Here is a 27,146-nt window from a genome sequence, read left to right on the forward strand (position 1 = left end):
GAGTATTTGTTGATGAGCGAGGGGCTGGTATGGCAGAATTGATTGGAGACATAGAGCCATTTTCCCTAGAAAGGTGTCATTAAGAGATCATCTGAAGTTTTAGATGAAAATAACAACCCACTTGAAGAAGATTTATGCAGCTCTTAGCTACACCCCTATCCCCACTGCCATCTACCAAAATGTTGTACATTTCCCTGTATCAGCTGGAAAAATGCATGTGTCACCTGTGGAAACCGATAGAGAACTGGCTTACTGATTATCATATGGATGTTCTAATAAGTTTATTTTTTAACCCTTGTTGTGACATTACTTTATTTATACTTTATTCAAATGGGTTACTGTAGAGCCAATGTTAGCAGACTTTTTTTCTTTTTAAAGCGTATGGATTTAGTGTCATGTGGAAATACGAGAATACAAGCTTGATTCCGAAGAATACCAATATGGTTAGCTTGTTTCTGAGACTGCCAAGGGCTCCAGTGTTTTGGTGGATAATGTGAAGAGATATCTCTAACTGATGGGCTTGACTGAAGCACAAAGTTCATTTTGACAACATATAAAATGGAAATAAATCAGCCGTATCCTCAAAATCTTTTTTTTGAGCCTTTAGATCATCTCCAGTTATTTTGAGGAGTGAGAATAGAAGAGTTGGGGAGGGGAGTAAAATGTATAAAATAGAATTTTTAAAAATCTTAAACATGAATCACCTCTGTTTGGAAAAACTAAGTAGCTTGCCTAAATGACCAAGCCCTCACTTAAATCAGATCTTTCTGCCTCAGAAAGCTCCACGATGAATGCCGATTTTCAGAAAGTGTCTAAACAAAATCAGTCCTAAAACTTCACATTGATGCCAAAATTATTTCAAAATTAAAAAACATTATTTTAAAAGAAGGCCAGGCTAGAAAAAAAAATCATATTCACCCATGATTATTTATCATACTGCATTTTAAGGCATATGGGAAATGAGACTATCCTGAGATCCAAGAACACCATGCTTTCAAAACTTCAGAATGTTATTCAAAGCAACATGACCAGTTTTTTGAACTTTGATAGAGCTTACGAAAAACGTTGCTTTCACGTGGCTGCCTTCCTACTAGGAAGATAGCTGTCCCTTGTGAAGAATGAGCAGAATGTGAAGAGCCTCTTCAGAAAGAGCTCTGACATACCTTGTGCGCTTTGCAACATGAAAGCATTTACTCACCCAAGCATTTTCTTTGATTCGGCAGTTGTTACTAATTGTGATTGGAGCTGTGGTAGTAGTCTCGGCTTTGCAACCCTACATCTTCCTAGCAACAGTGCCCGTGATAGCAGCTTTCATTACACTGAGGGCCTACTTCCTCCACACCTCACAGCAACTCAAACAGCTGGAATCTGAAGGTAGGAGGCTGCATGTACACCGCTCGCCGTGGAAAACAACTACAATGGCTATTTGTGATTCTTGATCTTGCACCTACTTTTCCCTTTTTTCCCCTGCTTTTAAACTCTTGCCTTATGTAACAATGGCTTTTAAGAACATGTATGCAAAAGGGCACAGTAAATTACAAGGTGCACGTAGATTGTGTTTGTTCATGACCATGGGAATTCATTTTGGTTTTAAAACAAGCGTACGGTCTTGTGAGGGTTGGAGTATAGGATATTCGTATATAATATACATAATTATATAAATTAAAATTTAAAATGATAGTGCTACTATTACTGAAGGTTTGTCTGGGTTCCCAAACAATACTGGATAAAATTTTTCAGATACCCTTCCTTTTCTCCTGGGGGCTGCCTTTTTGTGTGCCCCCGAGCACTGCTTGAGCTGTTTGGGAAGCACATTTTTCAGTAACAGCTTTGTTGCCGGTGCATTTTCAGGGTTAGATATCCAGTGTGTTTCTGTTGAAGGTTATTATCTAAATGAAGTCACATAAACTTAAATAAATTGTCTTAAAAGGAAAACATTTTCTCTCAGCAGTCATTAATTTAGGATTAGCTGGGGAAAAAAGCGCCCAGTGGTAGCTAAGAAGTATGAATAAAACATGGCATTGATTTTATAATAAGTTCCCATCCATGGTGGCCAAGTAACAAAGGAGTCTAATTCATTAAAAAATAATAATAAAAACAAATGGCATCTATTCAAAATATGGCACCAGTATGCAAAAACTCTAATCAATGACATTTGGTGAATGATTACTCTTTCTTAAGCTAATCTTTTTCAGGTACCTGGTAGTAAGAATTTGCATTATGTCGTTATATCATTTGCATTGTTTTCTGTGGGAATATTTCACAGGCAGGAGTCCAATTTTCACTCATCTTGTTACAAGCTTAAAAGGACTATGGACACTTCGGGCCTTTGGACGTCAGCCTTACTTTGAAACTTTGTTTCACAAGGCTCTGAACTTACATACCGCCAACTGGTTCTTGTACCTCTCCACACTGCGCTGGTTCCAAATGAGAATGGAAATTATTTTTGTCATATTCTTCATTGCTGTTACCTTCATTTCCATTTTAACAACAGGTAATATAAACTTGTTAACTATCTAACTGGCCATTTATTTAAAACTTTGTCAACCCCAAAATGTTACATTCTTATTGGTTGACCATTTTAGTATTCTTTAAATAGATTTTGGGGGGAGTTTTTTAATCTAAAAATTCATTTATTGTGGAACAAATGATTTCTTTGAATTCGAGCTGTATTGTCCCATCTTTACAGTTTGAAAAACAGACAGAGTGAGTGTCAGATAACAAATCTGTGACTGATAGAATAAAATCATCTTTTGACTCTCATATTGGGAAAGAATCCTGGTGTCAAAAATCATAGGCACACAAAATCCCCCTCCCCCTCCCTGGTAAATTTGTTTCTTTTTACCACCAGTTGTGCAATTCATTATCCTACTGTGACTTTTCCACGATGAAAAACTACCATAGAAGTGAAATAATTTAGACAGAAGTACCATATTCTTAAGCTAGAAGTGTCCTGAATTTTAAGGTCTTGGGGTGAAAAACCCAAAACCTTTCACCATAAGTACAATGAAAATCTATATGGACAAATGAGTTCTTCTAATTTAAGAAGCTGAATTACTGAGCTAGAAGTGTTGAAATAGCTTATACATGTGACAGTGGACACGTATTCCAAGCACCTGCCAAACTGGGGAGATCGTTTGGTTTTTAGGAATAGAAGAATCCCGCTCCAACAGAAAGAAGCACAGGCCGGAGTCACAGGAGGGCCCTGTGGAGCCCCGAGTAGGAGGCTTGCTGGGCCTTCAGAGGAAATGGAAGAGGCATGTGGGAGCGAGACTCGGCTCTGCTCGTCTCAGCTCTTGAGGCCAGATGCGTCCCGTGTGCTTCCCTCTGTGGCTGCTTCCTGCATTTCTCTCTCTCTCTGTCTCCCCACCCCCCCAAGACTGGTTTTCCGGGTGAACCAGAGCTGTGCCACATTGACTGTCTCTGGCCCCTTGAGTTAACAGCAGCATTCTTCCGTCTAGTTACAGGGTCCTGCAGAGAACAGAGAACAGGCTCTCCTTGGCTGCTGTGAGGGCAGCACGTTCCCCACATACATCCTGCTCTCAGCTCGCATGGTGGGAAATGACTCCATGCGATGAATATAAGTGAGCGGGCAAATGAACTAAATCCTTAGCGGTACAGTCAAGTTTCTTCTTAGGTTCAGAATCTTAAAATTTGTCCTTTCAGTTATTTGAAACAGGATTGAAGAGGGCTGAATGAACAAAGATGTGTTAACAGTGTATCTTGTGCTATAAAATAGTGGTTAAGGATCTGATTGAGTCCTGACATACTAGGGGTGGTAGTCAAAGCGTGGACAGATCACTTTAGGTCAGGACCTATCAGTCACATCGGATTCTCAGCCAGAGGGAATGTTAGCCACACGACGAATACCAGCCCTGCCTCTCCTGGTCTTCAGCTATGGTAACTTGCACATATTAATTAGCTTTTCTAAGGCCCTCATTTTCCCCATATTGTAAATACACATCATAATAGTACCTATCCTTTTGTGGTGAGTATTAAATGTGATAATTTGTGCAAAACACTTAGTATAGTGCTGGTCCCTAGTAAATACCCATAAATCTTATTTATTATTGTTATTATTGAAATTTTATCTTACTCTCATCTTAACCTTCAGAATGAGTAATATACTGGGGACCTGATAAATCTTTCCTATTTAGAATAAACGATTTAGTTTTTAAAGCACATGCCTACTGTTGATGGTTTGTCTCCTGTCAGAGGAAATGTGGAAGAAAAATTTCAATCAGTAATAATAAGACAGATTATTTCTCCCAATTTTAGAACCCAGTGACAATCTCACCCTGCATTGCAGTTGCCAGGACTGACTCTCAACGGAGACTTGATAAAATTTTAAGTTTTAAGAACTTTCCTGTTAGAAAATTTTTATGGCCATAAATTAGTGATCGCCTCCAGCCCTAAAAACTATTTATTCTACTTAAATACTTAAGTATTGTTCATCCTGGGCGAACTAGTAATTTTTTTAAACATAAAAAGCAGTTTTCTCCCTTTCTCAATGGCAGATGCATGAGTTTTGACTTCCTCATGAAACCCTAAGTCCACTTTCTCTCCCAAAGCATCTGATTAGCAGAGAAAGTCCTCCCCACAAAGGCAGGAGACATATCTAAACATCTAATGGATGCTGCTCAAACACACCTTTCTCCTGTTTTTGACTTCTCTGTGGAGGAGCTCATCCAGACGTAGAAGTTTTTTTTGCATTGCCCATCGTAGTCTTTGAAGGTATTATTACTGACAGAGGAGGAGTAGAAGAGATGACCGTGGTATTTACCCAACACCAGCAGCCCCTTCAGTATCTGAAGCATTTTTTTTTTAAATAAGGGCAACTCTTTCCTAATAGTCACTCTTCAATTTAAAACGCTGGTTGAATACTTAACTGTATGCAAGATATTATTACTAGTGGTAGATACTGTGGAGAACTGAGATGAAAGATGGTTAAAATTAGCACAAAATTAGAATATAATTTTAATATGATGTATGCCCTAGGAGACGCGTAAAGTGGTTCACAGAAGAGAGAAATAACGTAAAGCCTGTTTATATCTTTTTTCCCACCTGTAGGCGAAGGAGAAGGAACAATTGGTATTATTCTAACATTAGCCATGAATATCATGGGTACATTGCAATGGGCTGTAAACTCCAGCATAGATGTGGATAGCTTGGTAAGTAATTATTATTTTTAATAATATTTTTAATAATAATATTTTTATGTTAGGAGTATAGGTAATGACATAAGGGACAACTGCATACCCAGCCCCCAGCTTAAGGAATAAAACATCACAGATAAATCGAAGGCTACTGTGAATCTCACATTAGACCCATATCTCTTTCCTCCTCCACATAGACAACCACAGTCAAGATCTAGCACTGTAGTGAAAAATCCAAGGATTTTTCTAGGACAGATACACAGGAGTGGCATTACTGGGTCATAGAAGACTTTACCCGCATTCAGCTACCAGGTGGTGCTCAGTTGTTCTCAAATATCTTGTATCAGTTATACTCCCATCAAGAGAGCATAAGAATTCTTATTGGTCCATAGCTTCAGAAACACTTGAGGTTGTCAGATCTTTTAATTTTGGCAATCGGATGGATGTGAAGTGGTTACTAAGGAGATAGGGCTGCTTAATACATATTTACTGGCTTTATGAGCTTCCTCTTCTGTTAATTGCTTGTTTCTGTCAATTGCCCATTTTTCTAGTAGGCTGAAGTTTTTCTTATTGATTCATGAGAGTTCATGAATTCTGGGTTAAGTGTCAATTCTGTGTACTTTAAACATGGTCCCCCAGTCAGTGGCTTAGCTTATAGTGTCTTTTGATGAAAAGAAGCTTTTAAGTTTAATGAAGTTACTTTCATTAATCTTTCCCTTTATGTTGTGGTATCTTGTTTAAGAAACCCTTCCTTAACTTGGGTTTTCTAATTTATCAGCATTACATTTTTCATAGTATTTTTTTTTTAATTTTTAAAATTTTCAGTCTTTAGTGATATCTCCTTTCTCATTCCTAGAGTGTTTCTTTTTGCTTTCTCCCTCTCTCTCTCTCTCTTTTTTTGGATCAATATCCCCCCACTTTTATATACTTTATTAGTGTGTATGGAGATCATGTTTTGGTTTTGTTGTTTCTCTTGTCTTGGTTCTCCGGAATGCAGGGCCTGGAGTAGTGTAGAACTGAGTGAATACTGTGTCAGGGGCACAAATCCCATGGCAGCAAGAGTGAGAGATAAAAGGAAGAAAGACAGATTTCCCACTTTATTTAAAGAAATACATGATTTTCAAGAATAGCTTCTTCATCAACTTTGATTAGTCTGCCTGGAATAGTCATCCATTACTGTGTTTACAGAGGGGCTAGAGAGCCAAGTTGAGAATGACTGTATTTATAACACTATCGTTATACTTTTTGCCTAAGTTCCTTCTCCATTCTCCTAATAGGTCGCATGTTCCCAGAATGCACATGTTCATTCAGCTGTGAAAAGTTTATAACCAATTCCTATCAGAACAAATATCATCATGGGACGCCTGGATGGCTCAGTCGGTTAGGTGGCAGGCTCTTGATTTTGACTCGGGTCATGACCTCAGGGTCAAGAGATTGAGCTTCCCTCAGGGTGGAGTCTGCTTGTCACTCTCCCTGCTCTTCCTACTGTTTGCATGCTCTCTCTTTCTCTCTCTCTCAAGTAAATAAATAAAAATCTTTCTAAAAAAAGAACAAATATCATCATAAAATAATATCTCTAGGGAAAAAACAAAACTTTTCATGCCTTCTTTCTGCCCATGTGTCCTAATATTTTATTTAAGCAAAGCATTTTAATAATTCATTGAAATGTAATTTAACCCTAACATGATTTATATTAGGGTTTCTCTCTTTTCTCTGAACATTATTTTTTGGGGGGATTGGCCAACTTTTTCAGTGGCTCCATTAATCTCCTCACTTAAGTCTTAATGCTTTGGGTGTTGGGTCTCATAAATGTACTTAGAAATGTTTCTGTTGGAAAATAGCAGGAGAGGAGTAAATCAGTATTGTGCTTGCATTTAATTAATTTTTTGTTCAAACTTTCTACAACTTTGACTTTACAATTAGAATCCTCTTGTATTTCACTTCTTTATTTAAAAATATCTCTTTACCTTGTATATGCACAGTTCCTTTGCTGCATTAATTTTCTTGGTTTATGAAACAACCTCTATACACTGGATGTTGAAACCTTTGTCTGATACATTTCTATTCTGCATGTCTAATCTCCATTAAAGTTTAGTGTGAAAAAAAATAGTTTCTTTAAGGTATGTTGACTTCTCTAAGTTTTTCGCATGGGCATCCTGAGTTTGTAACCCAGTGCTTTGACACTGTGTCTTTGATCTTCTGGCATAAAAGAGTACTTGCAAAGAACTATTATGTTATAATACAGCCTATGAAAAGTATCAGTATTTGCATTTGATCTCATTTTAAAAAGTCATGTTCTTTTGTTTGAATATCAAAGTGCTCACATTAGTTTTCATTTCCCTGTGAAATAGCACAAGTGGTCTTTCCTGGGCCCTTGTGGGTATTCGTAGTTAATTGTGTTGCAGGTAGGAGGGGAGATAGCTGTGCCCTCAAATTTCACATCTATATAATGTTAACATTGAAGGTCCTTGTGACCTCTGAAGGAAAAATTCACTGTGTTCTCATGTTACATTATTTAACTTAATTGAATGTCTTAACTGAATTTAGATCTGAGTTTAAATGCAGTAAAGAGGGTGCTTTGTTTGATATACACTTCCAGTTTTCCAGTGCAGAGCTACTCAGAAAAAAAAAAAACTATCTTTAGACTTAGAGTATTTCATTTACCTCTCTGGCCTAGTTTAGACACAGACACAGAATCAAACATAAGCAGAACTATGAAGTTATAAAAACGGCAATATGACTTTTCTTTTACTGCTCATCAGTTGCTTACACCCAGGTGCCTGGCTTTTATGAGCTTTCACCCAGTAACAGTAATATTTGGATGATAACACTTTCTCATTGTTACTTCATGTCACTTTGTATCTGTAACTGACTGCACATCTCCGTTATCAGCACTCAAAGCTGACCAAAACCCCTTTGATTACATTTTCCTAATAAATTCTTTATTATATTCCTGAAGATAGTTCTTTCCCACCTTCTTATCTTTTCTCAGGAGCTCCAGTCATTCCACCCCCTGTGCTCTCAGCCAATGACCTTGCTACATACTTCCTAGAAAAAACCAGATGCAACCAGCAAGAATTTCCTTGTTTCTCTCCACCAACTGCACCAGCCAGCCTATTTCACCTCTACTCATAGGCCCTACCTTCCCTCTGTGTCTTTGTTCCTATTTAAAGACCAGTAATATGCAATTAACTGCTCTTTGTGGGACCTTTGTCCCCATCATAAAACTACCTTCCCTTGATGTCTAACTTGCACCTCTTTTCTTTGATCTATTTATAGCACAACTTCTTGAAAGAGTGTCTGTCTCCATTTCCTCCTTCCCATTCTTGCCACAGCCTACTCACTTCGTTTGCCTCAGCCCCATGACTCATGACCAACATCTTACCAGAGCCAACGTCCTTGTCTCCCTTACCCTCTCAGCAGTACGTACACCAGGGACAAATCCTTCTTGGTGATACTTCCTTCTCTCATTACCATGTTGCTCCTCCCGCCTGTCTCTGCTACCTCTCTGGTTCCTCCTTAGTTCTCTTTGCTGGCCCCTCCTCTTCTTACAGATCTGAGCATTAGCTATATTCCAGCTCTCTTCTATCTGTCTTCCCTGTAGGTGCTACCATCTAAGTCCATGCTATAGAAATCATCTCTCAATCACTCATTCATATCTCTAGTTTAGACCATTCCTCTGCTCTCTGAAGATACCATACCAACTTGACTCCTCTCTCTGCTTAGAAAGCACAGTGCTAAGAGTATCTTTTAGGAAACTTGACATTTTGGGGCATAAGTTCTTGTCTAGAATCTCCTCAAAATACCACCTGGGGTATCAAGAGACCATTAAAAGGGAACACAGCTTCTATTCTACCTACTCATTTGTCTGGCTATATATAGTAGTTTGGAAAAAAATTCATCTGAACATTGTTACTTTATGAATGATATAGTTTAACAGGTTGTGAATTACCCTAGAAATTTAAAAAATAGTAAAATTACCAGAGAGTCAAATTTAATAATTCCCACAGGAAACCCCCATTTTAGGGAATTTCCAATTATTTCAGTTGATACCATGATGTTTTAAATACTGTTATTTCGAATTCACTCTTCAGTTTAACACGAATTGTGTATATGTCTATTTATTTCACGTGTGTATTTTATACCATTCTGTAGATGAGCAAAAAATGAAGCGTTAATTCCTTTTAACTCCATACCTCAAGTACTGTATGAATTATAGTTGTTATTGCTAAAGCTATTATTTTAAATTTTTTGTGTTCTTTTTTTAAAAAATATTGTATTTTTACATCGAGAGAGAGAATGAGAGAGAGAGAGAGAGAGAGCACAAGCTGGAGGAGATGCAGAGGGAGAGGGAGAGGCAGACTCCCTGCAGAGCTGGGACCCAATGCGGGGCTCAGTGCGGGGCTTGATCCCAGGACTCTGGGATCATGACCTGAGCTGAAGGCAGACACTTAACCGACTGAGCCACCCAGGCACCCCAATTTTTTGTATTAACAAATTTGTGTACTAATTTATTTTTTTTGAATTCACAAGATGCCTGCCATTTTTAGTAATAAGCTTCTTTTTGTCCTATTGTTAGCTACTTAAGCATTATGTATCTTAAATAGGCAATGTTTATACCTATATTTCTGCCTCCATGAATGAATGACAAGTAAATAAGAGTTAGGATGGGTGCAGAAGTGATGTTTCAAACTTAGCAATATCAAGCCATCTGGTGACTGGTATATTAGGCACACTCAAAGTCTGTTCGAATGAGATAGTTGACAATTCATGTATTTTTCAGAATTGTCTACCACTCAGCATAACTAAAAGATCTGAGCATGTGAATAGTATCCTGCTTAATTCTCTAACTACAGCAGCAGATAAGACATGCCTGTTGTACTGTGTGCTCCTAATAAGACAAGAGGAAGGAAGCCACCAGGATGAGCAGGGAAGACTGTGTATCTGCAGGGCTTAATATTTAGATTCTAGTTAATGAGGCTCCAGAAAGTTCTTGCAAGAGTGATGCAATCTGAGAAGAGTTTTCTGTCAATAGAAACTCCCTCTGTTTCTCCTTTATCTTTTTATTGCCTGTGTTTATTTTGGATTCCAGTAAAGATCAGGTGACGGATGGTACAGTGACAAACAAGAGAACGAAAAAAGGGGAACGTGGCTTCTCTTTGTTGCTCTTGGTGCCCAATTCTCTTGTATTGAATGCAGTTTTCACTCTAAGAATTTGAGGGGAGTATTTAGTTCTCCTATTCCCCCCCCTTCAGTAGTCTCTCGATCATATCTTTGTTTTTCTGTTTTGTTGAGGCCTTGTGGCATGTTTTCCATTCATGACATCTGTCCCCAGACTTCTTTTCATCCAAACATTTTCTTTCTATCCTGCAGAATGGTTTTTCTACTCTGCATTCCACTCTTGCTTTATCAGCAAAATATTGTGTGGCCTTAGGCAAGTCATCACCCCCCCGCCCCTTCAGTCTTCTCTGTAAAAGTAAACAGTTTGGTTAGAAATTTTCTAAGGCCCATGTTAACTCTGTCATTCTCTTCTGAATCCTTTTCATACGAAAAATTTCAAGTCTTGATTGGCATATACGTAGGCATTATTCCAGATGTCCCCAGGAATCAGACCTCTCTGCCACTATCCCTGACTGCTAAACTCCAGTGGTTAAGTCATTTACCACTGCATTTGTAGGAGCAGAACAAAGAACCGAACCAGTATGTTACTAGAGCCAACAGAGAAAGTGCCATTGAGATGTTCTGGAGTCTTGAATTAGTAGGAGAGACTTATGAGAGCCATAAAGGATTGCTGGAGTGTTGGAAAGTTTAGAAAATTTGTTGAGCTTTGTGCCTGTCCTTTTAACTTCCTGGGTTTAGGTTTTTTTCATTTGTACCAAGAATTAAAGGATTAGATCAGATGTTCTCAACCTCAACAGCACATGAGGAAACTTTTCAAAAATTAGATTACTCAGGGTCCTGTAAGATCAATTAAATCAGTTCTCTTGGTCGGGGGCAGGGTGATTAGGCATGATGTCGATATTTTTAAAAGTGTTCCGGGTGATTCTAATGTGTATCTAGACTTGTGAATCACTGGATTAGATGATCTCTAACATTCATTTTAGCTCTGACTTTTTGTGTGTGTGTCATAGTAAGGTGTCAGCAAACATTTTCCACAAAGGGTCAGATAGTTACTATTTTCAGCTTTGTGAGCTATATGGTCTCTCTTTGTGAGGCTTTGTAGGGCAAAGCTAATGCAAACAATTGGATTTGGCCATTGGGCCATAGTTTTTTCTGACCTCTGGTCTATGGAATAGAATTTACTTTGGAATTGATGGACCACCAGCAAATCATTTTTGCCCTATATATTAACTAATATATCTATAATACATATAAAGGATGATGCTTAGTAGCAGTACTTTGGGGAAGCCAAAATACTTCAAAATTAAGATGCTTAGAGAGAATCTTGTTAAAATTGTATAAACTTTGAAAAAATATTTTGATATGATATTTTAGACCCCTCTTCTTGAGATTTTCTTTGGAAAACTTTTAATGGATACCGCATGGACCGAATTTTAATCATCAAGCACTTGCTGATGGCCTGTCATTGCTTTTAAAAAATAATAATACCAGATACAGTGTAAGTAAGTTCAAGTTTGAGTCGTAGATTGAGTAAGTGATGTGAGATTTTTCAAATTCAAGGGTAAATTTGAGAGTTTTCCCTGCCCGTTGGCACACTTAATACCATGATTATTAATGTTCTTAATTACTGAAAATAAGCACCAACATATTTGATACCTCTGTGTTTCTTAGGATATGCCTTTTGTCATTAACTGTAATAGATTTTCTTTCTCTTACGTTAAGAACACCATTTCTATTACTTCTTGAGTCAGAAAAAGTGACATTGATTTGCCATGTGATTTGCCATAGGTTGGCAATAAACAATTTATGTAGGTAGCAGGCTATAATAATTTACAAAACATTAGAGTGCATAATACACTATAAGTAGCTCATTTATGCTATTAATAATTTATAGCAATACAGTCCTTGACTAACTTTTTAAATGCTCTAGGAGCATAAGTGATAGACACAGAAAGATAGACCAAAGTTTCAGGAACATGTTTTCAGCAGAGACTGTTTTCATGATAACCATTATCTCATAAGTCTATGTGCATGGGCTAAAGATTATGCTAATGACTGTAATGTGGCTCTGGGTGGCAGGTCTGTATTAGTGAGTCCTGAAAAACTTTTTGTTTGGACCTAGCAGGAAGGATCTATGATTTAAAATCTTCCTTTATATACTTTATACTTTATATTATATATATTGTATATATGTATATATTATATATACTTTATATACTTTTATATATTTTATATTCATGGTTTGAAAATTTCTCTTGTAAAATGTGTGAAGTTTTTCACCTTGTATCAGTTTTGCAGATGATTCTCTTCACATTTATTTCTTGTAATCTTCTTATAACAACCAGTTATGAAATCTCTGTACAGTGTTGCCTGCCAGATGTCGGGCTTATGCAATATATTTTCTATTATCATGGCTCTTCTGGTATTAAGCATATAGTTTAGATGTTCATGCATAGTTTTGATGCCCTGTTTTCTATACAACCAAAAGGATGAAAGGAAATAGAGCAAATATTTTTGTGGAGGAGGGGAGTCTGGCTTTCTGACTTACTCCAGAAAAGATGTTGAAGCCTTTTCTTCCCTCATTATCAACAGAGAGGGAAAAGGAAAATCAGGAATCACTTTTTTTTTTTTTTTTTTTTTTGCTGAACACATCACTTATAAAATAAGGTTGTGATAAGGCTGTGGAGCTTTCTTTTTGTTAAGACCATCACATTCCCTAAAGACTTTGTTCTCCTAATGCTTAGATTAGAAACTTCAGAAGTTATTATAAAGATAATGAGATTCATTGTTAAAGATTGACTCAGGAGAATTTTTGGAACATAATAAATTTAAATAAGAAAACCAGAAATTAATTAATTTTATTATTATTTTTTAGCAAAACCAGGAATTTAAAGCAGCTGATTCTCAAGTAAAAATCCCACCTCATTTGGCTAAACTTGAATTTTATGGAAGTCTGTACAGATTATGTCAGGTTTTCCTCTTCACATGAAGAATGGGTTGAGCATCTTAGCGCCTGAGTCTCATTTTGCCTTCATCATTTATTTCTCAAAATCTAAGACAAATGCTCTCACCTAAGCTTGTGATGGCTACTTTGAGACTCTCCTGTCAGGGGGCCAGGCAGAGCTGCCCCTTGTTCCTCCTCAGGAAACCCCTTCAGTGCAGAGGAAGAGGCAGCTAGTCTACGGTCTACAGTCACTCTGATAATTGCCAAATCTGAATTTCCATCCAGTGGCATGGTGGTTTTTACATATCACCTGAAAATGTTAATAGACATTCTAAATTAGAAAAAGGAATAAGTTAAAATAAAAAGCTCAATTGAAAACAACTAGATGAGACTAAAAATAGTTTGGTATGTTGCCACTTCCTTCAAATCCAAATAGCAATGTATATTTTCAGACTGGGAAGCTGAGAGGTACAATGGCAGCCTCGATTGCCTGCTGAGGGACTCAGCGCTGTCATTCACCCTGCCCAGATACTGCTTTCAGCAGATGAGGTAGAACAATGGAGTCAATCATCCTTAACAAACATTTATTAAGGGACTACTCGGTGCTAAGCCCTAGATGGGTAGGATACAACAAGGAATGCTTTGAGTAAGGTTACTGTAGTAGGCAACTTGGGCTTAACATGAAACCCGTGGTGTATCAGCTTCAGGTCCTCTCTCTTGCATGGACACATTTGGAGGCTCTATACTTAATTATAAATGCATAATTTTGATGCTTTCACATAAGAAGAGACCCTTCAATTATTTAAGCTTTAGGTTCCACCAAACTGGGGTCCTTCCCTGGTCAGCTGTGAATCTTTGGCTATGAAATCAAATGTATAAGAAATATGACTCTGCCTTTGCTGTAGTTGAATTTATTTTCTGCTTGAACATGTGTGCTGCTGAGTGCAAGAAGTGATCCCAGCATATTCAGAAATTCTGCTGGAAGCGAATCTAAATTCTGAATGGAGTTTACAGAATGCCAGTATACTGAGGGGAGCATCTGGTCCTAGGTTTCCCCTTGTCTGTGTTGTCTCTGAGACGTTGAGTTGGCTCTTTGACCTAGAGGTGGACAGTCTAGGGAGACTGCATCTTTGTTCTTCTGATCCTGATTGTGAGTCATCTTTGATGAGCTCTCTCTCAACTTCTTCCATGCCCAAAGCATGGAAGACCCTGAGGGACCAAAGGATTGGGACTTGGCTTTCCTCTAGCACCACTCTGGAAATACAGGGAAATCTGAAACTATCTGTGTCTAGATATGCCCAGCACCCATGTCCACCCTACTGCTTCCATGCTATGCCACGTACTGGAAGTTTCTCTAAGGCATGCCTCATTCCTGGGCTCCACCTTGTTATTGAGGCATAGGCCTCCTGTGTTCCAAAAATCCCCCAGATGTATTCAAGGATAGAACTAGAGTTTGGTTGCAAGTCAGGACTCCTTTTTAAGGAACTGGTGGCTAAGTCCTCTTGTTACCCCGATTCATGAGTCAGATTTTGGGGTGAGGAGAGGAGCTGTTTCTCAACCATCATAAATCTATGGCTACCATTTTTGCATAAACACCGTGCTTTGAGTCTTTCAAGCTTTGGTCTTTGAAACTTAACAGCCAGTGTTCATATGGCTCAAAATTTTCAAACTATCCATCTCTGGTTCCAAAAGCCAATTTTTGAAACTTGAGAGACCAAAATTGATTTTTTTTGCTCTGGTTCTTTTGTGGCTTCTCCTTTCAAAAGCAGTGGAAGTAGAATGTGCCAATTGGAGAGCCTGTGAGGTACAAGGAATTAGTAATTTATAATATTATCTGGCCACATCATCCCTTCATAATGGCATTTCAGTAGTTGCAAAACTGGCCATAATGCAGGTATCTGCACTAGCCACCTTTTCTCCTCATCAGAAAATTTCCCAACCCGCTGAACTGAATAAGCGTCTGCTCAAATGCTGTGGATGAGTGCCCATTGTTAAGATGAACTTGTTCTTGATCAGGGATATTTGACTATGCTGTGGGTAACTATGTTAGCCTGTCTTGAGATCACTTTAAACAACTAGACTATATGAAAAATGATGAGTTGAAAATTTCATTTTCTAAATTTGATAGGTACATTCCATTTACTACATTTGACCTTAGAAGTTCTAGATTCACCCTCAGTGGTAAGCCTCACTAATGGAGTAATTTGCTATTCTCTTCATAACTCCTTATGCAAAAAAATTATATACGTTTCAGTGCTGCCAAAATAATGGTTTTAAATGTCATTTTCTAATAGCACTACATATAATTTTGAGTAGTTTGGATAGCAGTATATAAGTTTTGCTTGCTGTTTGGAAGTATTAAAATATAAAGGATTTTTTGTATCGTATCTTTCTTGATGTACTGAAGCACTTAACACGACATGCAGAAATGTCAACAGACTTACTTTATTTCATAAAATTAAGCTTCATTTCTGGATTTCTTTCAATCATTTCAGGAGGGCAATATTATTCTTATGCAGGATAAATACAATAAAATATTTTAAATGTTTTTTTTTTTTAGATTTTATTTATTTGACACAGAGAGAGAGAGAGAGCACAAGCAGGGGGAGCAGCAGGCAGAGGGGGAGGGAGAAGCAGACACCCCGTTGAGCAGGGAGCCCCATGCGGGGCTGGATCCCAGGACCCTGGGATCATGACCTGAGCCAAAGACAGATGCTTAACTGACGGCCACCCAGGCACCCCTTTAAATGCATTTGAGCTGTTCTCTGGCAGTTCCATCTCAGTGGTAATTATAATTCTAATTGATCTTCCAGGCCTTATATAGGCTAGCAGCTCTCTAGGAAAATTAATGATAATGAAATAGAGGAGTGTATTTTAATTCAAAGTTAATAAAAAATAACTGAATCAGGATTTAACAACCTCTGAAAGTCGCCCATAATTTGGAATTGAAATTATTATGTGTGGGAGCCACTCTAGAGTTATTTATAATGGGTGTGGGCTTTGGATATTTCACTTCCAATAACAATGGATTTGGTTTGAAAGAATTCTCCTCTTGAATCTTGAAAAATTATTGAAGATGATATGAAGATATTTTCAAGATGAAAAAAATAAAGCAACAGAATTACTAGATGGAAGAGCTTCACAAAGAGCAAGCTTGATCAGTAGCATGTGAAACAAGCAATACAATTACATTTGCTAAGATAGAATTTTTAATGTTCGATCAAGGATCAATATTTAAATTCCTCTGATTTATCTACCAATAATTCCACAGTGCAGATGAAAAAAAATTCCCATTTCATGTTTTGATAAGGAAAAATAGCAATAATAGAAGCAAATGCCCCAAATACATTTCTTCGCTTTTTTTTTGCAAAAGAAATCATTTCCAATAATCTAAGCCTTAACTATAAATATGGTTATAAATTAACATTGTGAAAGAGAGGGTTGAACTCTTTTTTTCTCTCTCTCTCTTTTTCTAAAGATTTTATTTATTTAAGAGAGAGAGAGAGAGAGAGGAAACACAAGCCAGGGGAGAGGCAGAGGAGGGAGAAGCAGACTCCCTGCTGAGCAAGGAGCTTGACATGGGGCTCGAATCCCAAGGCTCCAGGATCACGACCCCAGCTGAAGGCAGGCACTTAACCAACTGAGCCACCCAAGCACCCCAAGATGGTTGAATTCTTGACCAAGTAAAGCCAGAATCAATAATTACTTTTAAGACAAAAAAAGCAATAAATTTCCTTCCAGTAAGCTAGTAATTCCTGGGCAGAGCTGAGCCATCAAGGATTAGTATTAAATTCCTATTAAAAATAGGAATTGAGTAAATTCAAAGTCTTCAACTCTTTCTTGTTATTCATTTACTGATTCATATATATGTAATCATTTACATATTCATTCCTTTATTCCTTTATGAATTTTTAAAATATTTATTAAGTGCCTGTTATTTGCAAGGCTCTTTTTAAAATTATATTCCAAATTCCAATAAATCATAACTATCCAGAGGAATATGTTCTTAAAGAATTTAAGCACCTTTGAAATATAGTTGAGCTCTTTTATTTCTGTATGCATTAAAGATACACTTTATTAAATGTTACAATGAATAGATTTATAGAGCAACCATGTATTTAATTTCAAACACAACTTTTATATGCAGTGACATTTTACAATGTCAGCAATGGAAATTGACCTGTAAGTAATTTATATAAAAAAGGTAATTATTTAACCACAGATAGGGGACAATGACTTAAATTTGTTTGAAGATTATTGTGAAGTCATTCAAAATTTACTAAGCATCAAGGGTCCACTTGCTACCCAGCTGACATACAGAATTGTAGACAGTTTTTAAGGCAGTTTGAGAGAAAGGTGAAAATCTTAGTAGTGGTTTTGAGGCGTGGAAAGTTTTATTATAGTATACCAGTTGTACAGCAGTGTACAGTGTTCATAGTAGAAGAAAAAATTTCCCCTTGACATCATCTATTCCTTTGAGTATAGTTTGGCCATTTATGTGTGGCTTGCATAACTGAGAATTAAATGATCACAAAAATAAACAGGTCGATACAGAGCCCATTTATATAAATCCTAGTTAATTCTCTTTGGTTAAGCTTTTAATTATATCCAATTATTTCCTGTTAGCTCATTGAAAATCTCCTGACAAATAACCGGGTGACGATGAGCAACATCACATCTTACATGTTATTTTTTTTAGGAAACATCACACTAATTATGACATTGCCTCCAGTTATTAGGCAAACAAACATAAAATATTGTTATTTCATTTCAGATGCGATCTGTGAGCCGAGTCTTCAAGTTTATTGACATGCCAACAGAAGAAAGTAAACCACCTACCAAGTCATTCAAACCATCCAAGGATGCCCAGCTCTCAAAAGTTTTGATTACTGAGAATCATCATGTGAAGGAAGATGACATCTGGCCCTCAGGGGGCCAAATGACTGTCAAAGACCTCACAGCCAAGTATATAGATGGTGGGAATGCCATATTAGAGAACATTTCCTTCTCAATAAGTCCTGGCCAGAGGGTGAGCTTTAAATATTCCTTGCTTTGTTTGACCTGTGTTTAGTAAGTAAATCTCAGGAGCCTCAAGCAATGTGTTGGTAAAAATCCATTGGTAACATCATTATTGTAGACTAAGCCCAATATTGAATATACATATTTCAAGTTATTAATTGTGAAGCCATTATTTTTTCATATGATATTTAGTTTGCTGAGAACAGAAACGATATAGTTGGTTCATTTTAAGTGTGATTCTACTTGTAGAATATCTAATCGATTGCTAGGTTACTAACTAAAAGAAGCTGTTAAATAAACCAGAATTATAATATGTTCTAAATTTTGCATCTTGAAACTGTCTTCCATTTCAGGGAAGAGAAATATTTTGTTGTTGACTCTAATTTCTTCATGAATTATACCTAATTTACACTCTGTCCAACAAGTGGTATTTTTTTTCTTAGCTTTGTTTAGTTTATTTGGAATTCTAATCGAGGTATGGATTATTTAGATTTTTTCCCAATAATTTACTAAGCAAAAGTTATTTGCTAAGCAACAATTTTATTATTTAGTAAGCAAAAATAACCACTCATTATTTTGAGGTGGTCCTTATAGATCCCAGCCCTGGGCTGAATACATGAGTGGTATTCAGATATACCAATTCTGGAATTGATTCTTGGAGAAAGTGACAGTTATTCTCCCTATATTTCATGTTCTAGATGTGGTGTTATATTTTATATTTCAAATATATTTCAAATTATATTTTATATTTCGGATCGCTTATTCTGGGCTGCTCCATAAATCTAGACAGAATTGTTATATTCCTTTGATTGTTTATTTCTTAAAATTGAGATAGAATACAATAAAGCCACTTCTTATGAAAACTGAATTTTAAAAACTTTATCTCTTTGTGATTTAATTTCAAATAGAGATTTTTTTTACCATTGAGATAATGTTAGTAACCTTTGTTAGGCCACCATCACTGTCACTAACGTAGGAACAGACTATTATTACTTACTTTGGCCCCTCGGTTTAGGAATATTTCATAATTTGATGCATTGGAAAAAAATTTATTAAAGAAAATGTAGGGTGAGTAAAAATGTTTCTATATACCATGCTAAACTGCTTGAAATGGCACAGCAGAGATTCTGACTCTCCTTTTTAATCATACAGTTAGGATAAATACATACTATTAAAATTACTTCTTTATTATATTTTTGCTCATCAAGAATGGGATTTGTTTTTTTTTCTTTTTTTGAGAGAAAGCAGGGTTTTTTTTTTAATTTTAAGTTTTTATTTTGATTCCAGTTAGTTAACATACAGTGTTATATTAGTTTCCAGTATATAATATAGTGATGCAACATTTCCACACATCACCTGGTGCTCATCACAAGTGCTCTCTTTAATCCCCATCACCTGTTTAATCCATCCCCCCAGCCCACCTCTTCTCTGGTAACCAGCATTTTGTTCTCTATAATTAAGAGTCTGTTTCTTAATTTGTCTCTCTCTCTTTTTTCCTCTTTGCTCATGTCTTTTGTCTCTTAAATTCCATGTGTGAGTGAAATCATATGGTATTTGTCTTTCTCTGACTTACTTTGTTTAGCATTATACTCTCTAGTTCCGTTCATGTCATTGCAAATGGCAAGATTTCATTCTTTTTCATGGTTAAAAAATATTCCTTAGATAGATAGATAGATAGATAGATAGATAGATAGATAGATAGATAACATCTTCTTTATCCATTCGTCAATTGGTGGACATTTGGGCTGCTTCCATATCTTGGCTATTATAGATAATGCTGCTGTAAACATAGGTGTGCATGTATCCCTTTGAATTAGTGTTTTTGTATTCTTTGGGTAAATACCTGGTAGTGCAATTGTTGGATCATAGGGTAGTTCTATTTTTAACTCTTGGAGGAACCTCCATACTGTTTTCCACAGTGGCTGTACCAATTGACATTCCCACCAACAGTGCAAAACAGTGCATTGTTTGTATTTCTGTGGTGTTGGTTGTTATTTCTCCTCTCTCATTTGCAATTTTAGAGAGAAAACAGTTTTAAATCAACATAAATGGAAAGTTTGGATTTAGATTAAATTTATCCCCTATATTAGAATAAGGTTGTTTATGTTGTTAAGTTATGCTTTAGAAATATGTAAATTTATTTGCCTTTGTTCCTCCCTTGCATTGAGAAAACACATAATTAAGTATTCTCTTTTGCTTTGCACATGAGTGAATGCAACAGGCAGCAGAGGATGTTCTTGAGACCACCATGATAGATTCCAAAAGTGATGTCAAGTTACGAACAATAGCAGGAAATAGGTTGATATAAGCCAGAGTGAAAAGCCTTGGTAAATTACTTCCTTTCCCTTCTCCTGACATCCTCCCAACCGTTTGCTTTATTGATGCCCAATTTCCCACTAAATTAAATTCAACCAAGTCCTAGTGGAGTGACAGAATTTGCAGAGTCCTTATTTCTGTAGGTAGTTTCCTTGACGTGAGAGTAATAATAAAACATGCTGTAAAATGAGAAAGAAGCAGTATGCTTAGGGGTTTTATGTTCTCTGAACCTTTATATAGAAAATAGGCCATATGTGTTCAGTAACTATTCTTTGCAAGGAATGGTAAGTGCTTTGGGGGAATTGAAAATTACTTACATAAGGATCTTGCCATCCAAAGAGGGAAACTAATGTTTATCAAGTGCTTATCATGTCCTAAGCACTGTTTAAAGACATTTATTTGCTATCATATTTGATCTTATTTTAATTCCAAATGTAGATATTATTACCCCTTTTGTGCAGTGAAAGAAACTGAAGTTCACTTAAGTGAACGAGTTAGCAGGGATCTTAAACCCAGATCTGTCTGACTTTAAAGTTCTTTTTCACCTGCTTCCCTTAAAAGTAGAAAAAGAAGGAGCCAAAGGAGAGAGGAAGAGAGTGAGAAAAAGAGATATCTGTCCCAGACGATGACCATCTAAAAAGGGAAATGCAACATCCAGTAAGAAGTGAGGCAGATCACTGTGAAGTTAACAAAGCTTAAATTTCAGAGAAGTTTTCTTGCCTGAGCCCCTTCCAAGGCCCTGTACTTAATTTTTTATTTCTAATTTTGAAAGCTTTATTCCTGGGAAGAACTCCTCCATAATGTATAAGTTTCAGTTCCAAAAATCCTTGTTATACCCTTGAATAAAAGATATATAGATAAAATGCTAAGGTAAGGAGGAAGCAATTAGTATCAACTGGGAGTTGGGCTATTCAGGGAAAGTTTTCCACAGGAAGTCGCATTTAGAAGAAGTCTTTGAGACTTGAACTGTGTATTTGAACAAGCAAAGGTGAGTGAAAAAGGATGCTATAGGCAGAGGGAATAATACAAGACATGGGGCATGTACAGAAAACAATGACTGGTTTGGTCAGATTGGCGGATGCTTAAAGGATAAAACAGAAGACAAATTGGAGCAACGTGATGGAAATTGTGAATCATGGGAGCTGAAATAATAAAGGAAGTTGAAGATTCAGAAAATCCTACCCAGTTTTGCTACTAAGTGGTCTTTGGTTATCTTCAAGAGAGCAGTGATTCTCAAAGTATGATTCCCTGGATCTGGATCATCTACATCACTTGAGAACTTGTGAGAAATACATATTCTTAAGCCCCACTCAACCCTACTGAATAAGAACTCTGGGTGTAGGGACCGTGGTCTGTATGACTGATACATGCCCTTCCAAGCATGAGAGCCCAATTTAAGACAGTTATTAGGTGTAGAGAGCCCAATTTAAGACAGTTATTAGGTGTAGAGAAGGCCCAACTCCAAAGAGTTAGGGAATGGGTGAGTACTGAAATGAGGAGTTATGTAGAACACCAACGGTGGTGGTGGGAAAGAGAAAGAACACCTGCCTAAGAGGATGGCTATGTGGAAGAATTTTGCCTTTGCACTGTAGAGATTTTGTTTTTTGTTGTTTTGTTTTATTTTGTTTGTTTTTTGAGACAGAAGGAAAGCAGGTAACTGGAGTTAAAGAGAAAGATGAGAAAAGAGTTAGGAAACTGAAGGTGTTCATATTATACAGCCTTGATCTTTTAAGTCAATTATAAGTCATAGGAATTGAGTAGTGTCAGTCCTGTAACTTTGTTCTTCTCCTTCAGTATTGTGTTGGTTATTTAGGGTCTTTTGCATCTCCATATAAACTTTAGAATCAGTTTGTCAGACCCACAAAATAACTTGCTGAGATTTTGACTGGGATTGCATTGAATCTATAGATCAAGTCGGGAGGAACTAATATCTTGACAATATTGAATCTTCCTTTTCATGAACATGGACCATCTCTTTATTTACTTAATTTTTCTTTGATTTCATTCATCAGAGTTTTGTGGTTTTCCTCATCTAGATCTTGTATATATTTTCTTATATTTATATCTAAGTATTTTGTTTTGGGAATGCTAATGTAAATGGTAATGTGTTTTTAATTTCAAATTCCACTTGTTCATTGCTGATATTTAGGAAAGCATATGTATATTAACCTTGTATCCTCCAACCTTGCTATAATCACTTATTAGTTCCAGGAGTTTTATTGCTGATTATTCTAGATTTTGTACATATATAATAATGTCATCTATGAGCAAAAACAGTTTATTTCTTTCTTCCCAATCTGTGTGCTTTTTATTTCCTTTTCTGGTCTTAATGCATTAGCTAGAATTTCCAGCATAATGTAGAAAATGAGTTACGGGAAAGGACGTGCTTGCCTTGTTCCTGACCTTAGCAGGAAGTCTTTGAGTTTCTCACCCTTACATATGATGTTAACTATAGGGTTATTATAGATATCTTTATCAAGTTAAGGAAATTTCCCTCTATTCCTAGTTTGCCGAGAGTTTTTATCAGAAATTAGCATTGGATCTTGTCAAGTGAATTCTGCATCTATTGTCACAATTATGTGATTTTTCTCAGGTTAGCCCAGTAATAGAATTGATTATGTTAATTCATTTGTGAATTTTGAACCTTGTATATCTGGACTTAATCCCACTTGGTCATGGTATATATAATCTCTTTATACAATGTTGGACTTGAGTTGCCAGTATTTTGTTGAAGATTTTTGGTTCTACGTTCATGAGAAATATTGGTCTATAATGTTGGTCTTCGCCTGGTTTTGGTGTTCTGTTATTGTTGGCCTCAAAGAATAGTTAGGAAGTATTCCTCCTGCTTCTATCTCCTGGAAGAAGTAGAGGATTGGTAGAATTTCTACTTTAAATATTTGGTAGAATTCACCAGCGAATCTATCTGGACCTGGAGATTTCTGAATTGTAAGTTTGTTAATTATTGATACAATTTCTTTAAAAGATATATGCCTATTTAGATTGTCCATTTCTTCTTGTATGAGCTTTGGAAGATTGTATCTTTTGAGGAATTGATTCATTTCATCAAGATTATCAAATTGGTGAGCACATAGTTACTTATAGTTTTCCTTTATTATTCTCTGACCATGGGATAGGTAGTGATGTCCCCTCTTGCAATTCTAATGTTAGTAATTTGTATCACCTCTCTTATTTTCTTAGCCTGACTAAAAGCTTATTAATTTTATTGATCTTTTCTAAGAACCAGCTTTTGTTGATTTCCTCTACTGATTTCTTATTTTCAGTTAGGTGATTCTACTCTAATTTTTATTATTTCTCTTCTGCTTCCTTTCAATTTAATTTACTCTTCTTTTTCTAATTTCCTATGGTAGAAACTTAAGACTATTGATTTTAGATCTGTCTTCTTTTCTAATATGTGCATTTAATGCTATAAATTTCCCTCTGTACCACTTTCACTGCATGCCACAGGATGGTTAGTGTGAGCTGGAGTTGGGTATTTTCATTCCCTAGATCAATTGGATTCTAATAAAAACCCTAGTAGGTTACAGTCTCATAAAATAGTTTCTCTTGTGGGAGGACTTGTGAAGAGCAGATTTCTTTAATGCTCTGGAATATTGCAAAAATTGTTGCTTTCTCCTCCTTCTGCTGGATGCACCAAGGAATTTTTCTATGTTCTTCACTGTGAGAAGGTAAACCTAGTTGGGCTCCTGGAGGTGATACTCACAGAGTGTGGAGCCCTTCTACAAATGGCCTCCCCTGGACTCTTTTACTCTCAGACTTGTCCACACTGAGCCTCCAGTAATTTGTCAGTTACAGTTTAGGGTTTTTTACCCTGATTCTCGTTTCTGCAGAGGTTTTTGATCATGGTTTCTTCTCTAGTAAATTGTGATTCTCTATATCTGTCTGTCTGTCTCTTCATTTATGGTGGCTGTGGTTTGTAGTGTATCTTCACTCTCTAACAGATGTTAGAAGACTTGATTTTTCGGTTTGCTCAGCTTTTTACTTGTTCGGACAGAGTGCTAACATTCAAGTTCCTTATATTTTGGACCAGAAACCAGAAGTCCTGTTTTTCATCTTTTCATCTCTTTGCCTAACACATTGCCTAGCTTACTATATGTTAAATATGAATGAATGAATAACTTATACCTACTTCTAGGTCATATAATTGATTAAGATAGGAATTGATTGTTAAAATGTTATTCTGAGCAGCTCTCTTAAGATTGCTATTTCTACTGCCTTGCCCTTAGAACAGCATCTTGCGATCTATAACAAAATGCCCCAAACATACTTCTTGCATGCTGAATTAAGAAGAAGACTCAAATTTGGGGCACCTGGGTGGCTCAGTCATTAGAGTCTGCCTTTGGCCCAGAGTGTGATCCCAGGGTCCTGAGATCGAGCCCCACATCGGGCTCCCTGTTCTGCTGGGAAGCCTGCTTCTTCCTCTCCCACTCCCCCTGCTTGTGTTCCCTCTCTCGCTGGCTCTCTCTCTCTGTCAAATAAATAAATAAATAATCTTAAAAAAGAAGAAGAGGAAGAAGACTCAAATTCAGTATATTATTTTGATTATCCAAAATCCTGCAAGATCAGCTATGGTCTAATTCATCTTCTTGGAAAAAAAGAAAACATTTGGAAAGGACTTAAGTGGGCATTTCTTGTTTAATTTTTAATGGATTTCAGCATTCTTGGTGAGATGGCGTGCCTGAGTTCATTTGGGCTGCTGTAACACGATATCATAGGCTAGGTGGCTTATAAATGACAGAAATTTATTTCTCACAATTCTAGAGTCTGGGAAGTCCAGGATCATGGTGCCAGCAGATTCATTGTGTAGTAAGAACCCACTTCCTCATAGATGTTTGTCTTGTCACTGTAACCTCACTCGGTGAAAGAGGAGAGGGAGCTTTCTGGGGTTTCTGTATAAGGCCATTAATCTCATTCATGATGGTTCCACCCTCATGACCTAATCACCTCCCAAAGGCCAACATAAGAATTTGGGGGGGACACAAATATTCAGCTCATAGCATGGTGAAAGATTTTAAAAATTAGTATTTTATGCAAAAAAGTTATTCAGTCTTCATAGTAAAACACTTTGTCCATAACAATTATTTTAGGGAAGAGATGTCTCATTATCTTCTTTGCTCTTAATTTAGGCCTTTAATTCACAGAATCTGTATTTTATTTTTTTTAAAAGATTTTATTTATTTATTCGACAGAGATAGAGACAGCCAGCGAGAGAGGGAACACAAGCAGGGGGAGTGGGAGAGGAAGAAGCAGGCTCATAGCGGAGGAGCCTGATGTGGGGCTCGATCCCACAATGCCAGGATCACGCCCTGAGCCGAAGGTAGACGCCTAACCGTTGTGCCACCCAGAATCTGTATTTTAAATTTTATTTTCAGTTCATGAGAAATAGAGCAATATTTTTACAATGAACTTAAAAAAAACCTATTTTTTCTTTTTTATCTCAAATAGTTGTTTCCTTAAAACCTTTTGATTTCTTTTTTTGCCTGAATTTTAACATCCAGATTACCTTCCCCCAATAGAATATCTCTTCCTTTTTCCCTTTTCTTTTCCTCTCAAAATGCAGACTGGGATTCTAATTTGGAGCCAGGTCCTTCATGATAAATGTAGACTTATCAAAATGCCTTAGGTGGTGAATTGTGTCTATCACAGTACTGGACAGTCCTCTGATTAAATAGATATTTAATAGTACTTCAAAGTCTGTTCTTTTGGGTGAGCTTACCTGCGTTCTTTATTTGTAGTCTTTTCAAAATCCTGAGATGCCAGAAGCAATTACAACAGTATCAAGGGTTCAGATCATAGCAGCATAAGCACTTATAGGTCTATTTGATTTGTTAAACACATATGGCATCCTGTCTTGATAAAAATTGGTGTTTAGTAGCTGAATCATTCAGCAATTTATCTTGGAGTTATAAGGAGCATATTCTCAATAACTTATTATGTTAAGAATTATGTTTCATTAATGATAAATATATAAAAGGTACCATTATTATCACTTTGGTGATCTAAATTTCATTTTATTTGTGAGACCACAGAAGTTGAAAAATAATTATAGCAGGTTTCAGTCTGTTGCAATACTAAAATAGTGAATCAGGCACTCTGAAAAGAATGTACTGAGACTGTTCTATTCATGGTACAATGCAATTACAGCTAGCACCAAATTCAACACTGCTTAGCTGTCCACATAATATTTTGATTTATCTTGATCCAAAATTCTCAGAAAGGAAGTTCACTGAAGTTACTAGAAATCACTGACTTGGAATTAGGATATACCTTAAAAGCTCATTTGCGGGAAGTACTCTGGCCTTATTCAACAGATCACTGAGAAGCCTAGAAAAACAAATCCCGGAAAAGAATTATTATGTGCCAATTACATAAACAAGAAGACTTTGTTAGGTATGAACCAATAAGATTCCTTGCTGTTAAAAACATGTCAGACACAAGGCAATATCAGCAGTTCAATAATATAAAAGAACCAGAGAATAGCTACAAAACTTTAAAGCTAAACAAAAGGTCTACCAATTGCCTCTCAATTTAGTCTTAAACCAACATAAAAACTGAGTTCTCTAAAACTTTCA

General features: G+C 36.6%; 1 protein-coding gene across 1 annotated transcript in view; it reads left to right on the top strand.

Moving 5' to 3' along the window:
- CFTR (CF transmembrane conductance regulator) overlaps nucleotides 1-27,146 on the top strand; it is a 163,885-nt gene that overhangs the window by 110,590 nt on the left and 26,149 nt on the right. The window contains exons 19-22 of the mRNA XM_048213069.2: nucleotides 1,224-1,374; nucleotides 2,267-2,494; nucleotides 5,071-5,171; nucleotides 17,996-18,250. Of these exons, the coding sequence (XP_048069026.1) occupies nucleotides 1,224-1,374; nucleotides 2,267-2,494; nucleotides 5,071-5,171; nucleotides 17,996-18,250 (735 nt within the window). The remainder of the gene's footprint in view (nucleotides 1-1,223; nucleotides 1,375-2,266; nucleotides 2,495-5,070; nucleotides 5,172-17,995; nucleotides 18,251-27,146) is intronic.

This window comes from Ursus arctos, unplaced genomic scaffold (assembly GCF_023065955.2).
Source record: "Ursus arctos isolate Adak ecotype North America unplaced genomic scaffold, UrsArc2.0 scaffold_3, whole genome shotgun sequence".
NCBI lineage: Eukaryota > Metazoa > Chordata > Mammalia > Carnivora > Ursidae > Ursus > Ursus arctos.